This window comes from Pygoscelis adeliae, unplaced genomic scaffold, assembly GCF_000699105.1.
Source record: "Pygoscelis adeliae isolate BGI_AS28 unplaced genomic scaffold, ASM69910v1 Scaffold36, whole genome shotgun sequence".
Taxonomy (NCBI): Eukaryota; Metazoa; Chordata; class Aves; order Sphenisciformes; family Spheniscidae; genus Pygoscelis; species Pygoscelis adeliae.
The window spans coordinates 5,304,519-5,317,464 of record NW_008824934.1 but is presented as its reverse complement, the minus strand read 5'-3'; the positions used below and the strand labels follow the sequence as shown (position 1 = coordinate 5,317,464).

Genomic DNA, 12,946 nt, shown 5'->3' with positions numbered 1-12,946 from the left:
ACTAGTTTCTGCTGCAGTAAAACTGCCCAGAGAAACTTAAGCACCCTTCTTGACTTGTGAGCCTCTGTGAAAATGCTCTGCCTACATTCTGACTCTGAGCATTTCTGCAATATTCAAATGTTAATGCAAAACGTAATCTACAATATCCCATTTGAACAAAAAGCAATCAATCTAATACACTACAGCTCAATTACTTCCTTGGTCTCTCTAACAGGTGCTGTCAAATAAATCTACTGAATAAATCAGTCCCATTGTAACCATTAGGAAGGCTTTTATAACTGCATTTGCTGAGTGGGAGGACATTTTTCTCTCAGTTTTTTTACTGACAGTCAGATAAAAAACATACTAATCAAGAGAGACATGCATAAATGCCTTGGAGGTGAACTCCTGTTTATACTGAGGTCTCTTAGTCCTCCACTTATTTGAGGATTCTGATGCTACCACAGCAAAGAGAACCAACCCCTTTGGATCCAATCCAGTTTTCATCATGGATGGACTGGGAGATGCCTAAAACACTGAGGCTGCCTGCATAATATTTGCACACTGAGCACCTTTGCATCACCTATGCTTTATTCTTCTATCACAGCTTGTCCTTTCTTATTCCTGGCAGGAGACTCACAGGGACCTCCGGCAAGGGCATCTGCAGGGCTGGAGCTGGTCCCCATTATAGAAAATATCTCTATATGTATTTCTGTTATGCTACTGCACTATACTTGCAGCAAAATCCATCTTTGCTTTCTTGCCACTTAAAAAAATATTGCCCCTGAATATTTCCTTCCCCATTTTTGCTCCTTTTACTTTTCAAATGTTTATCAGAAGGCACTGTATTTCTTTTCATAAAGCTCCATGGTCTGGAAAACGGATCAAGAGAATGACGCTACTTAACATAGGTTTTTTCCCCCTGCCGGGGTTGCTCTTTTCCCCCCAATGCTTTGCAGTAAGATTAAGCAAGTGAAAGTGTCAGCTCTTTCTGAAATGAGAACAGCGCTGGGATTGTCTGTTGGCATCATGCAGCACGGATACAGATGCACAACAATAGCAGATTAGCAGATAGCAGCTCTGCAACCACTATTCATTTAGCTGAAATGTAAATACTGCTCCTCTGGGGGAAAAATGGAGGGGCTACTGCGAGCCAGGCAGGATAAAGTCTGCAGGACTCCAGGGGGTTTCAAAGTTCAGGAAGCAGAAGGTCAACAAAAAGAGGGTCTCTGAAGAGAAGTCAAAAAGAGGAGAGTAACACAGACTGAACTAACAGGAAAAGTTACCCCAGTGCCACCACTGCTTGACATCTTTGACCATTTTTCTTTTCATGCCAGCAGCAGATGTCACTGCTTGCAAGCAACTAATGGCAACTCTGGGGACAGTGAAAAAATGGATGTGGGAGCATATGGAAATGCTAACCAAGGCAACCCAGTAAGATGCAATGATTAAATTGCATGTTTAAAAGCCTCTACTATACCACTTCCTTCTGGGAAGCCTGTATTTTGTTCTGCAAAGTCTCTATTTTATCTGTACAGCATTAAGCTCTGTGCTTTCTGGCAAGAGCTGTACCATAGCTCAGTTATAATGAATGAAATGAGCTGGTAACAGCTGGGTATTTATAGGCTCAGCGGGCTGATGCTCCAAAAAATATGAAAGCACTTAAAAGTGCTTTTGGCTCCAGAGCAACGCTGACAATCCCTTCCAGCTTGTGGGGACATTTGGGAGGAGTCACGGCAGGAACAATGACCATGGAATTATCCTGAGCTTTGTGCTGAGCATCTTCCAGTCCAGTTTGCAGAGAGTGAAAAATGAGTTAAAACATTAAGATATGGAAAAACAAGATTGCATGTCCAAGATTACTGTCAATATGAATACACAAGCTAAGTTCTGCATGATTTTCTGTGGAAGAGCTCACTCGTGAGTAAAGACAAGGCAATGAGATCATTAGTTTGCTTAAGGTAATTGAGTTGAATATTGCTAGACATATAATATAGTGGCTTATCATTAATGACACCAGATAGCTTTGAGGAAACTAAATGTCTGCCCGACATACAGATTAATCTCTTCCTGCTTCCTGGAGACCTACACTCCAAAAAGGCAGCAGCCCAGGTCTGGACCTAGCAAACCAGCCATCGATATCACAGAGCTTCTGTAATTACAAACTGGTTCCTGCACCACGGCGTCAATGCAGCCCAGGGGACCAAGGTACAAGGCCTATGAGCTTGCCCCTGTATGAACCTGAACAGTGTTGAAGGCTCCACCAAGATAAGATTGCAGGTTGCACCTGCTCCGCAGTCGTGTTTGAGCTCCAGGTTTCCCAGCTGCTGATCCTACCTGCTGATCTGAGGCTTGCAAGACAGCAAGGTCTTTCTCGGAGGATAATGGCATTTTCTGTCTTCAGTATGAGATATTTCAGAATGAGAAAACCACAAACATATCCAACAAGAGAGGCAAATTCACATTATTTTGCTCAGTACTGAGCGCTGCCTGGGCCAACACAATCTATAATGAAGTCTGACATGAGAGTTATCTCAAAGAAAGGGAAGAGGGACAACGTACGTAGAGGTGCTCTCTTCAGTATCCCGTCTTCCCCTACTCAATGAGTGTGAGGTTACAGTGCTGCAAGCAAAGGACAGATGGAAAAAACTGAGAATACAAGAAGTACTACTTACTACAGATGAAAGGTCCATGTTTACCATCCTCCTGTCATCCAAGTCGACTGGCTGGAGGCCTGCAACGTTGATCTGGACAGAAGAGGTTCTGTATACAAACCCCAGCAGCCAGTCCCCCCTAGAAGCAGAGCAGAAGAAGAGCATGAATAAATCCTGTTGCCAAACCAATGCAGTATGTGACTACTCAGACCACGAGGAGAGGAAAAGGGCCGGGAAGCACAGTGAGGTCTGGACCAAGACCTGCTGCAGCTTTGATGTAGGAATCACAGCAGTTGCCGAATTCAGGGCAGGTTCCTGGGACACAGTAGTGTAAGTCTGAACTCAATCCTGATTCATGGGTGTAGTCTCATTACGTGCAGCAGGTTTAAAAATCTGACCCTTCTATTTCTTTCTGTATTTGCTTAGAGATTGCCATACATTCACATATTTAATCTTTTTAATGTACTAATAGGTAGAAGTTCTCCAGCCTGTAGACAGCTGTAAACGTGATGAGGCCTACAATACCAATGTTGCTGACATAAATATCGACTGTGAAGCTCCTCGGAGTGCTCCTGATTTATAGGTACTGTATAAACACATGGTTTCAATGACAGAACTAGGAAGAGTTTGTTCCCACTGAAAAGTATTGCCATAAGTCACTGTGACAGTTTCAGGGTAGACGATAGCATGATGAGAGAAGGCAATGCGTCCTTTGGAAATACATAACCTCTTCTCCCCCACTGAGCAACAGCATAAAGTCTGGGCACCTAATTGCCACTACACTCTACAGAGTAGATTTAAGTTGGATGCAAGTGGTATTTGTACTCTGTGACGGCAGCAGGTGAAATGCACCTGCACAGGTGGCTGTTTCTGGCTGCTCCTGTCCACTCCAAAATGGTCTATGCTAGACGTTGTAAGTCTACGCAGAGCTCTGCAAAATCTTTGCAACGCATCCTCGCTACTCAGGCATGGGCTCTTTCAAAAGCTGAGCGAGTCTAACTAATTTGGTTAAGGTTTCCCACTAGGACTCTGTAAGCCTGCTGTGAAATCGGATGGAACAGCTCTGACAGCTGGCTTTCACTCTCCATGTCCTTTCAGACTTCAAAGCTGGAGGAGACAAGCTACACTGGACTGAAGCTCAACAAATTGGTCCCAAATCTGATCTTGCAGGAATTCTATTCAATGTAATTCATCTGACCTAAATAGAGTTACTCCTAAAGTGACAGAACGAGGCCACAATTTGTATAACTGAGAGACCAGAGAAATCAGAATCAGATGAGGCCTTACCACGAAATGTTTGTATAATCCTTCTCTCATATCTAATATCCTCACATAAATTCTCCATATCCCACAGTTACCTCCTCTATCTGCCCCTCATGCTAACAGAATAACCCTCAAATTCAGCAGCTGAGGACAAAGTACAGAACCAGCATAGTGGAATATTTCCGGACAGTCTCCTCACCTGCTTCTTCCTATTTGTGAGCAACAAGCTACAATTTGTACATCATTTTTCATTCAACATTCAAGACATGGGCTTGCCAAAGCAGAGACTAACCAAATTACTGCGCACACAGAGGTACAAACACACATACTATTTTATTCCAACAGCACGTGCAGGCTTTGAAACTATAACAAGATTTTTTTTTTTTTTTTAATTATAGGAAATGAATACACTGAGCTTTTTGCAGTGAAATTGATTTCTGTATAGTACAGGGAGGAACAATATTTGCCCGGGCAAATTCAGTTATATGCAACAATTGCTATCATTTATGGCTTCTTGGAGGAACACAGAAGCACTCCCAAGGAGGTAGCAATTGCTTTTTCCTTATGTCACATGGAGAAATACTGTAACTGGTGTGCACATCCGGCATCCATAAAACCTCCTGTGATCCAAAAAGGACAAAAGCAACAATTTTCAGCCTAACCGACAGATGGGATTAATAATTTGTTGTTTTAATCTTGAATGCTTTTAACTCTTTAATTTAGTTCTTCTTTGTAAAATAATATACTATGTTAGATGCACAGTAATACAATACTTTCTTATCTTATCTGTATGTATGTAGGCATACATTTGTATGTGTGTATGGAAAGTACCAACAGCATTTTCAACTGTCCTTGACCTGAGGGCTCATGGCTTTATAAGCTGTCTTGACTTGCAGTTACATGTTCTTTGCTAATCTTCTTGCCTGGTTATTTCTCAATTTATTTTCCCATGCTCTTAGTCTTCCCTGCTCCATTCCTTCGTTTTAATTTCCCCTCTTCTAATTGTGCTGGTAAGCAGTGTTCTTGTCACAATTATCTTCCAATACACAGTCATTAGATTTGATACTGTCACTTGAATTCTTAATAGCCTTTATAAGATTGCTTCAGCTGTTTCGTGCCTCTGAACCTCCCTCTTCTCACCCAGCAGCTCTCACAACTCTGCATAGCAGTTGTCTGCGCTGTTTTAAAAGGCTAATATTTGGTTTCAAGGTAACCTTTCTATTCGTTCACATCCTTAGTACATTTGCTACAGCTATTCCTGCTATACCTCCTTTGTAAGTAAAATATCTTGTTCATGTGGACTATCTTCACCAGAAACTGACTCTAGATAAAAAAAAAATCTTCAATTATCTTGAGCTCCTTCCCTTCCATTGCAATTTTTACATCTTGTTCCCCATAAGCAGCCCCAGTGAATTGTATCTCAAAGCTTTTATAGATTTTAATTTTCTTTCTTTAACTGTCAGTGAACTTAACGCCGTATTGATAGTCCTTTACATAAAGCTGAGATTTAAAGGGGCCTTAGAATATGTCAAATTATGCACACAAACACAGTGACCCAGCTTTGAGCTGCCAGGGTGATGTAACACCACCACCGTATGAACAGGACCTACATATTGAGCACCTCAGGCTTCCAGTGTAACTATGCATCGCAAACAGTCAAGAACTGGAGACAGAACAGCCTTCAAGTGTCTCCTGAAGACTGTCATCTCCAATTAATCTGAGGGAGACACCTCCGGAGGGAAGAGGCTCTGGCACTGCCGTCTCTGCCGCTACTGAATCAACACACTCACCAGCTGAACAATTATTCGCTTACAAAATGTTTAAAAGGGATAAATGTGCAAAATCATTTCAAAGTGACGCTAGGATAATGAAGCAGGGGACTGAGCACGTACAGACCTGCAATAACCGTTTATGATCCTGCCCGACACCACTTTTGTGACAGCTTTCCAGTACTTGGCTTCTCCTTCCACTGGAGCTCCCAGTAAGACCACATCTTCAATGATCCCTTGAGAGTCTATTAAGATGAAAGCAGAACAGCTCAGATTTAGAAGACGGATCAGAAAATATATCTTTACACATACATGAAGGAGGGGTATGTTCAGATGTGCACTACAGAAAAGTCATCATTTCTGTGGTTTAAATGTTAAAGACAGAAACAAGGGAAAGGAGGATCTTAAACATAATTTTGCATAAATGCTCAGTGTCCACAGTTCCAGCTGGAGTCAGTAAATGTGAAAATTAGAGATCCTGAGACAGCGAAAGGAACTGGGCTGACGGCAAGAGGGAGAAGTTGCCTGGCCTCTGTCCAGAAAGATGCAAGTTCAAGCAGCAAACCTGTGGAAAGTTCTTTCCACAGGCCTATTGATCTGGGTTTGCACAAAGCTGAACTATTATGCTTTGAAACAGGTGAAAGGGACTGACATTCCATATAGTGAGCAAGTGTTGTCATATATTAAGCATGAAACACTCCTCCCACAACCAGTCCTTAGAGCTGAGTTCGTGAAAAACATGACCTGTACACGCAACAGAAACCCCCCAAATTCTTAATATTGATTGGGAACTAGCAACAATGAAGGCATTTGCCAACAAGAAGTAATAATCTATCAAACTGGTTTGATTTCCTTGAAGGGTAGTTTAACCTGAATGCCCAGGGCACGATTTGCTGAAAAGGAATGTTGACTTTTAAGCATAATAAATCTTCCTCTCTTATCAGACAGCTGCAGCAGGGGAATTTCAGTAGAAATAATGATTGAATAAGAAATATTGGGCAGCTCTGCTACTTTCCTAAACTCCTAAACAATGTATTAAAATCTATTCATAAATCTTCTTTGTAAAGAGAGATCAAGCACCTGATGCCATAGCAGTTAAATGAAATTCACAGCCGCGCACGTCTTGGGAGACTCACGGGCATAGCATGCCAAATCCGTACTCTCCACCTGTGGGAGACCAGCATGTACAAGATGTGAGCTCAACCATTCTCAGGCCGGCGTTTGCAGTTTGTAAAATAATATGATGAAGTTTACGGGGAAGTGAAAGTGAGAATGACTGCATACCACATCAAGTTATGATGGAAAGGTGCTGCCTGGCTAGAATTTTTAAATGTACATCAATTGGTTTCCTTTCCCTAAAAGCAGTAAAAGACTGGGAGCTGCCTGCAGTGCCTGCATCTTTCTCTGCAGTGTAAACCCCAGCGCCTGACAACAATCCAAAAGAGCTCTCGTGGTATTATTTCTTATTGCAAAGCAAATTTTGCACCAATCGAGAACAGCAAAGAGCAATTCAATTTCGTTAGTGTAATCTGTGAGCAATAAAGTCCTGTTCCCATAATCATGGGCAATGAAAAAGAAACGCAGAGCCTTGCGAACGGGGAGCTCGTTCCAACCACGGTACTAAATTCCATGGCCACAGTGTGAGCCAACTGAATAAACAGCTAATTCATCAGGATCCTGAACATTTGGGTAAGGTATTGGAAGCTTTTGTTTCTCCAGTCCTTTGTACAGCTTATTTCTTGCTCAGAACAAAAATGTTTAGCCTTGGCTGAAAGACACTCATTTTCTTCGAATGTTGACTGAAGGGGACAGAAACCTGAGAACAGATCACTGGCCTACATAGTTGCTGACACTCTAGATAAGTTAAAGTATTTCACAGTTTGCAAACCTTTTATACAATGAAGAATAATAAAGTCTGCACAGTGTGTGTGTGGGGGGGGAGGCAATTACTGATGGGCAAAAATTAAAAATGGGTAAGATGATTTGTCCAGAAAAGGCGCGGAAGATACAGGCTGACCCAGAGGCCTTAACCGGTCTTTGGGAGCTAGGCTTTGCTGTGGCTTTAGGGTACAACTCACTGGGCAAAGAGGAAAGCATCTCATCGTGTTAGTCCTCACTGGAAAGAGAACAGAGATGGAATTTAGCTCTCTCTGGGCAGTGGACAGATGCAGTGCCAAGGACAGTGTTTCATGGCAGACTTTGGCAGCAGTATTCCTGATACCTAACCACAGCAGAGATGATAACCCAGTGATGGTACTGGTCGCACATGCGAATCTGTAGGACACTGTGATCAGTATTAGACAAATATGTGATGTGTGATACCTCACTCCTATCGAGCGCAGTATGGCTTCAAGGTTCAGGTTCAGGCCATTATCAATCTTCATTAGTTTACACTTCTTATTTACTAAAATGCATGGGAATCGTGATGAAGAAATCAGACCAATGATCTTCCCGTGTAGTAACTCATCTCTGACGGGTCATCACTACATCTTCTGCTATATGTCTTTTTCTGGAAGCCTACTAAGCTCTGGCTTCTGAAGTCATTTGTGATGAAGTATCCCAAATGATATTTAATTGCTTTGCAGAAGAGTATTTTCTTTTAATAGAATTTGAGTTTCTGCCATGGTGTTTCACTGGATAATCCATGATTAGTTATTTGTCCTCAGATATGCCACTGCCATCTGGATACAAAAGGCCTGCATGACTAGGCCTTTTATTTCTTTTGTGTGAGACATCCAAGTCCAAACCCAAATCAGTCTCAGATGTCCCAGGTCCCAGCCCCATTACTTCTGTGGCTTGCACTGGAATGTGCATGTGAAGAACGCCTTGGCAATCTGCGCTAAACACGCCGCTTTTCATCTCGCAAACAACTCAGCTTTCATAATTCAATTAAGGAACTGAAAAATTAGCGTACAGTGGGGAGCTGCTATGATACATAATTACAATGCCTAGATTTCTTTAGAATAGCAGCCAACCTTAAAGATGCCTAATGATTTCCTTTCACATATTACTTAGCTACGGTCCCATGTTATTCCAGCAAGAGACTGCAGACCATTAAATAAAAGCCTGAAAATATCTCAGCCCCTGGCATTCTTAGGACACAAAAAGAGTAGATCTAGGGCCAGGTTAGGATTTGGGTTCTGGCTTCGGTATAACTCCATTAGGATTGTTCTGGATTTGATTAGATTTATTTTGAGAACAGAATTCCTGTATTTGAGGACTTCCATCTTAAACCAGAAGTGAAGTGCTGGTACACAGCTGTCAACAGAAAAAATGCTGACCTCCTCCGTCCTCACTTGACTCTATTCCCACCTTCTTGGACTTTATTGAACATTTTCCTTTATAAAGCTCCTTATTTATTAGCGGCTCTTTGTGAGGCTAAATGGTTAATGAATTAAATTAGCCACGTAGGGGGGAAGGCAGGCTGCACGCACACACTCACTGCTGACTCAACTCCAAGATGCAATTTACATCAACTGATCATAATGATTTTATTATTTTTCTAAATCAAAAATAGAATCTATTAATAAACAGAACCACAACGGGTAATAAATTGACAGATGGTTTTATACTTGACTTTGGGGAAAAATTACCATGAAAATAGCAGATGACAGTGGCATTTCAGTGACTTAAATGGAAGGGAGGACTCAGGGAATCAGATACAATAGCTACAGAGAGCTTCCAATAAAGGCAAAGCATCCTCTGCCAAGATCACAGTGGCGCGGGGGCAGCTCACAGACTGATCTAGCAGTCGAATGTCACAAAATGTCAAGTTGTTGTTTACAGACTGGAGACCAAACTGATACACTGGAGCACCTCGAGTGAAGACAGTGGATTTAATCCACTGAACTGGTGGAAATGACAGTAGAATTTGGCTCCAAATGCATTTCAAAACCAGGTTTTTTAGGTTTCTGTCCTATCCTAAAAGACCCAAGCTCTGTTCCAGAAGAACTCTTCCTCTTGGAAGAAAAACTTCTCTACTAGCAGTAAGGAAAATAAAGGAGAAAAAGGTTAGAAGGCGAATTTTACCTTTTTCTTGAGCCATTTCCTGCAGGCAGAAGTAAATGACTCTTGCACCCAGGCTGAAGCCAATGAGTGTGACAGGTCGCTTGCCCTAGGAGGAAAGAAGGAAAGGAGGAAACGCCATCAAATACTGTTCTAGACCTAGAAAGAGAGACTGGCCATAGGATCCACGAGACCCCGATACGCAAAACACTTAGGCTTGTTCATGATCTTTTAAACATTCGAGCAGTTTGGTTGATTTCAAAGGGATTCTGTATCCTTAAAGTTATGCACCATTCAACATTCAGAATTCTGCATATCTGAGTATTTTGTATTTCTTGATGCTCAGAAAATCAATTCAAAGAATCCATTGATCAGAAGTTACAACAAAGTAGATATTTCAAACAAAAACAAAACATTCACTGTCATTGTTTTGAAATTTCCAAATGAAAGCCTAATTCACCAAACAAATTTTTCCTAGAAATGTTTCAATAAACAGAAGAAGAAGCTGTAATACAAAAATATTGACCACTTCTAGATTTAAGACTGAATGGCAGCAGCACTGTGTGGCTGTTATAAAAATGACGTGGGGTAAGCTTTTATTCTGAATGGCCTAGTAAGATTTTCTATAAGATCAAAGGAAGCCTAATCTCAACAACAATGAAAAATGGCCTTTGTATTAACGAGGGAGCAGGTGTGCAATGGACTCCCTAGACATCACGCTAACTACTTTTAGATGCTCCAGCACATTGGAATGTGTGTTTTCACAACAGCGAATGCTTAAAAGGCAGTAACAAATGCCCCCAAGCAAAACAAAGGGCTTGTATGAAATAAAGTTTATTGCCTTTCCTGGGATGGTATTTTTATGAGAAATCAAATTTGTTTCTACTCTGCTGTTTCACACTGTTATTTATGACATGCAGCTCTGGGGCCACGGCTCCCATAGGGCTCCTCTATAATAGATACCGGACTAACGTGCCTGTGAGACGAACGCGTGGCCAGCAGAAAACAGCCTCTCTCCATGCCAGTGACAGCCCAGCAAATAATGGCAGGCTTTTGGGGGACAGAAACATCTTTTGCAAGCCTTCTCAGGGAGGCTTAATAACTTCTGTCACTTCTTTCAGGTACCAACCCATTTCACTTCTCTGTAGGCAAAAACATGGCTCACGGTGCAGTCTTCTCTTACGTTGTTTTGCTAGGGTCTCTTAATTATCAGTGAATATTTTTAACACTCTGTATTCTCTTTTCCTTTTCACCTATCTTTACTTTCTGTTCTCAAATTTCCACCAGGTGAGTTGGCCTGGCTGTTTTGTGGCATGGTCAAGCCACTTGGCATTTACGACCTGGATCTCTTTGTCTTCATTTACAAAAGCTCTAGGTTAAATGGAACGAATCTTAGCAGGAATTCTCTGGTTCACTTGGGACTTCCTATTTTTCCTCAACAAACCAGATGCATGCTGGTCACTTTCATGCATCATTTTTTAATTTTTCAGTTTATTATTCATTTTCTTCTCCCTGGAAAGATACCACTTGATAGTTAACTAGCATGACTATAAAACTTAACCTCCGTGGGCCAAATCCCTTCCAGACATTATTTCTGGATAATTTCTAGCCAATTACCTGCTGTCGACTGAGCAGAATATGTGCTAGGTGTTTGCCTACTTCAGCAGACCGATGGAGACAGACTCCCCAGGGGTTGTCAATGACACTGGCAACAGTTAAGAGCGAAGCTGGCCAAGTCAAGGCCGTCACAATACCTGCAACACACAAAGCAAACAGCACGGCAGAGTCACAAATCTGGGCTGCTCTTAGGAAACATCAAAAGCAAGACAGTTCACTGAACTTAAAAGCTAAACCTAGGACCTTTTGTCATTTCCAGTTCTTCTTTCTCAAGAGCTGATCTGAGAAATGTTTTGCTAGACTAAAGATAAGAAAGAATCTGATGTTCTGATACGGAGGCAAACAGACGCTACACATGAATGTAACCTGCATGTTTGAAAGGTTTATGTAAAGCAGTAAAACACAGCGTAATAACATAGAAATAAACACAGCCACGCATGAAGGAAGGTGTTTCCAGCTGTAATTTTAAAAGAACGAGTCAATGACACAGAGTCACAGCAATCCAGGAAAGCACATCTAAATCACAGATGTGGCAGAGAAGGTTCTCAGGCCACTTCTGCAGAGCGGTGCCAATACTGCCAAGGGAGATGCCTTCTCAGAAGTCTTCCTTGTTTAGGAAAGCTCCTTTAAACAGACACCAACAGTGAAACTGCACAAGAGCCACTCAAGCAGATCTGATATGATTTAGGTTCTTACCTGACAAGACAGTGAATTTTAGGGCTTCTTGAGCCATCATGTTCACAAAACCATTCAGCAGGGAATCCAAGGCATTGCCAAGCTCCATCAAGTACTTGGATTCCCAGGCCAGACAATACTGCTCACTCGATTGCAGCATGCTGCTCCATGGTGCTGTGAAGCTCCCTGAGAAAGGTTGCAAAGATGGAATTCATGTTCAGAGAAAACGCACCAGCAGCTGACTCCTGGCAAGATGAGTCCAACAGAGAATCAGAAAAGAACTGGCAGGACACTGGAATATACTAATATACTGTGATAACAAGGAATCATATTTAAAACTACCGTGAGATTTAGACTCCGTATTTCCACTGTTTTACAATAAATTTGGGCTTTGTAAATAATCATGCAGCTTTAGCTGCCTTGGCAAAGAAAAGAGCCTTCAGTGTGGACAGGCTCAGACTTCATGACGCATTCGATTGCCTCAGAGACTGCCAAGACAGATGGACATTAACACTAATTATGTCAGGTATTAAGGACATTCCTCCTATCATCAGACATCAGGCCAAGTCCTGCAGCTCCATCTTCTCATATAGACCAAAGGAGGGCCTGTCCTGAGAAAGATGAAGTGCTGAACGGCTGCAGGAACTGAGTTCAATGGGACCAGAAGCACAGAAAATATGTAAGATCTTGTCAAAAATCTTTCGCAGAGCATCTTCCCAGCACTTCAGTTAGATGGGCAAGGATTGCAGTAATGGCCCTGTCTGAAAACAAGGACTCTGCATTTGCAGATCCAGACTGAATTATTTTTACTTTGCCATCTAGCCTTGTTAGCCACTTCAGTTTAATTTTTCCCCTCCAGGTGCTAATCAAAAGCAGTGCCTGGATGTTTGAGAGATAATGGATAATTTCCACTGTGCAAGTCTAATTTTTAGCCGAAAGAACAATTTTTAAGCCATACTCTCTCTCCTGCTTGTAGTGTAGCTT

The 12,946-nt window shown here is 41.9% G+C and overlaps 1 protein-coding gene across 1 annotated transcript in view; it reads right to left on the bottom strand.

Annotated features, from left to right (window-relative positions):
* TMCO4 (transmembrane and coiled-coil domains 4) overlaps positions 1 to 12,946 on the bottom strand; it is a 41,129-nt gene that overhangs the window by 10,185 nt on the left and 17,998 nt on the right. Inside the window, exons 9-13 of the mRNA XM_009325245.1 lie at positions 11,984 to 12,148; positions 11,288 to 11,424; positions 9,695 to 9,779; positions 5,793 to 5,910; positions 2,655 to 2,772 (exon numbers count right to left, since the gene is read on the bottom strand). Of these exons, the coding sequence (XP_009323520.1) occupies positions 2,655 to 2,772; positions 5,793 to 5,910; positions 9,695 to 9,779; positions 11,288 to 11,424; positions 11,984 to 12,148 (623 nt within the window). The remainder of the gene's footprint in view (positions 1 to 2,654; positions 2,773 to 5,792; positions 5,911 to 9,694; positions 9,780 to 11,287; positions 11,425 to 11,983; positions 12,149 to 12,946) is intronic.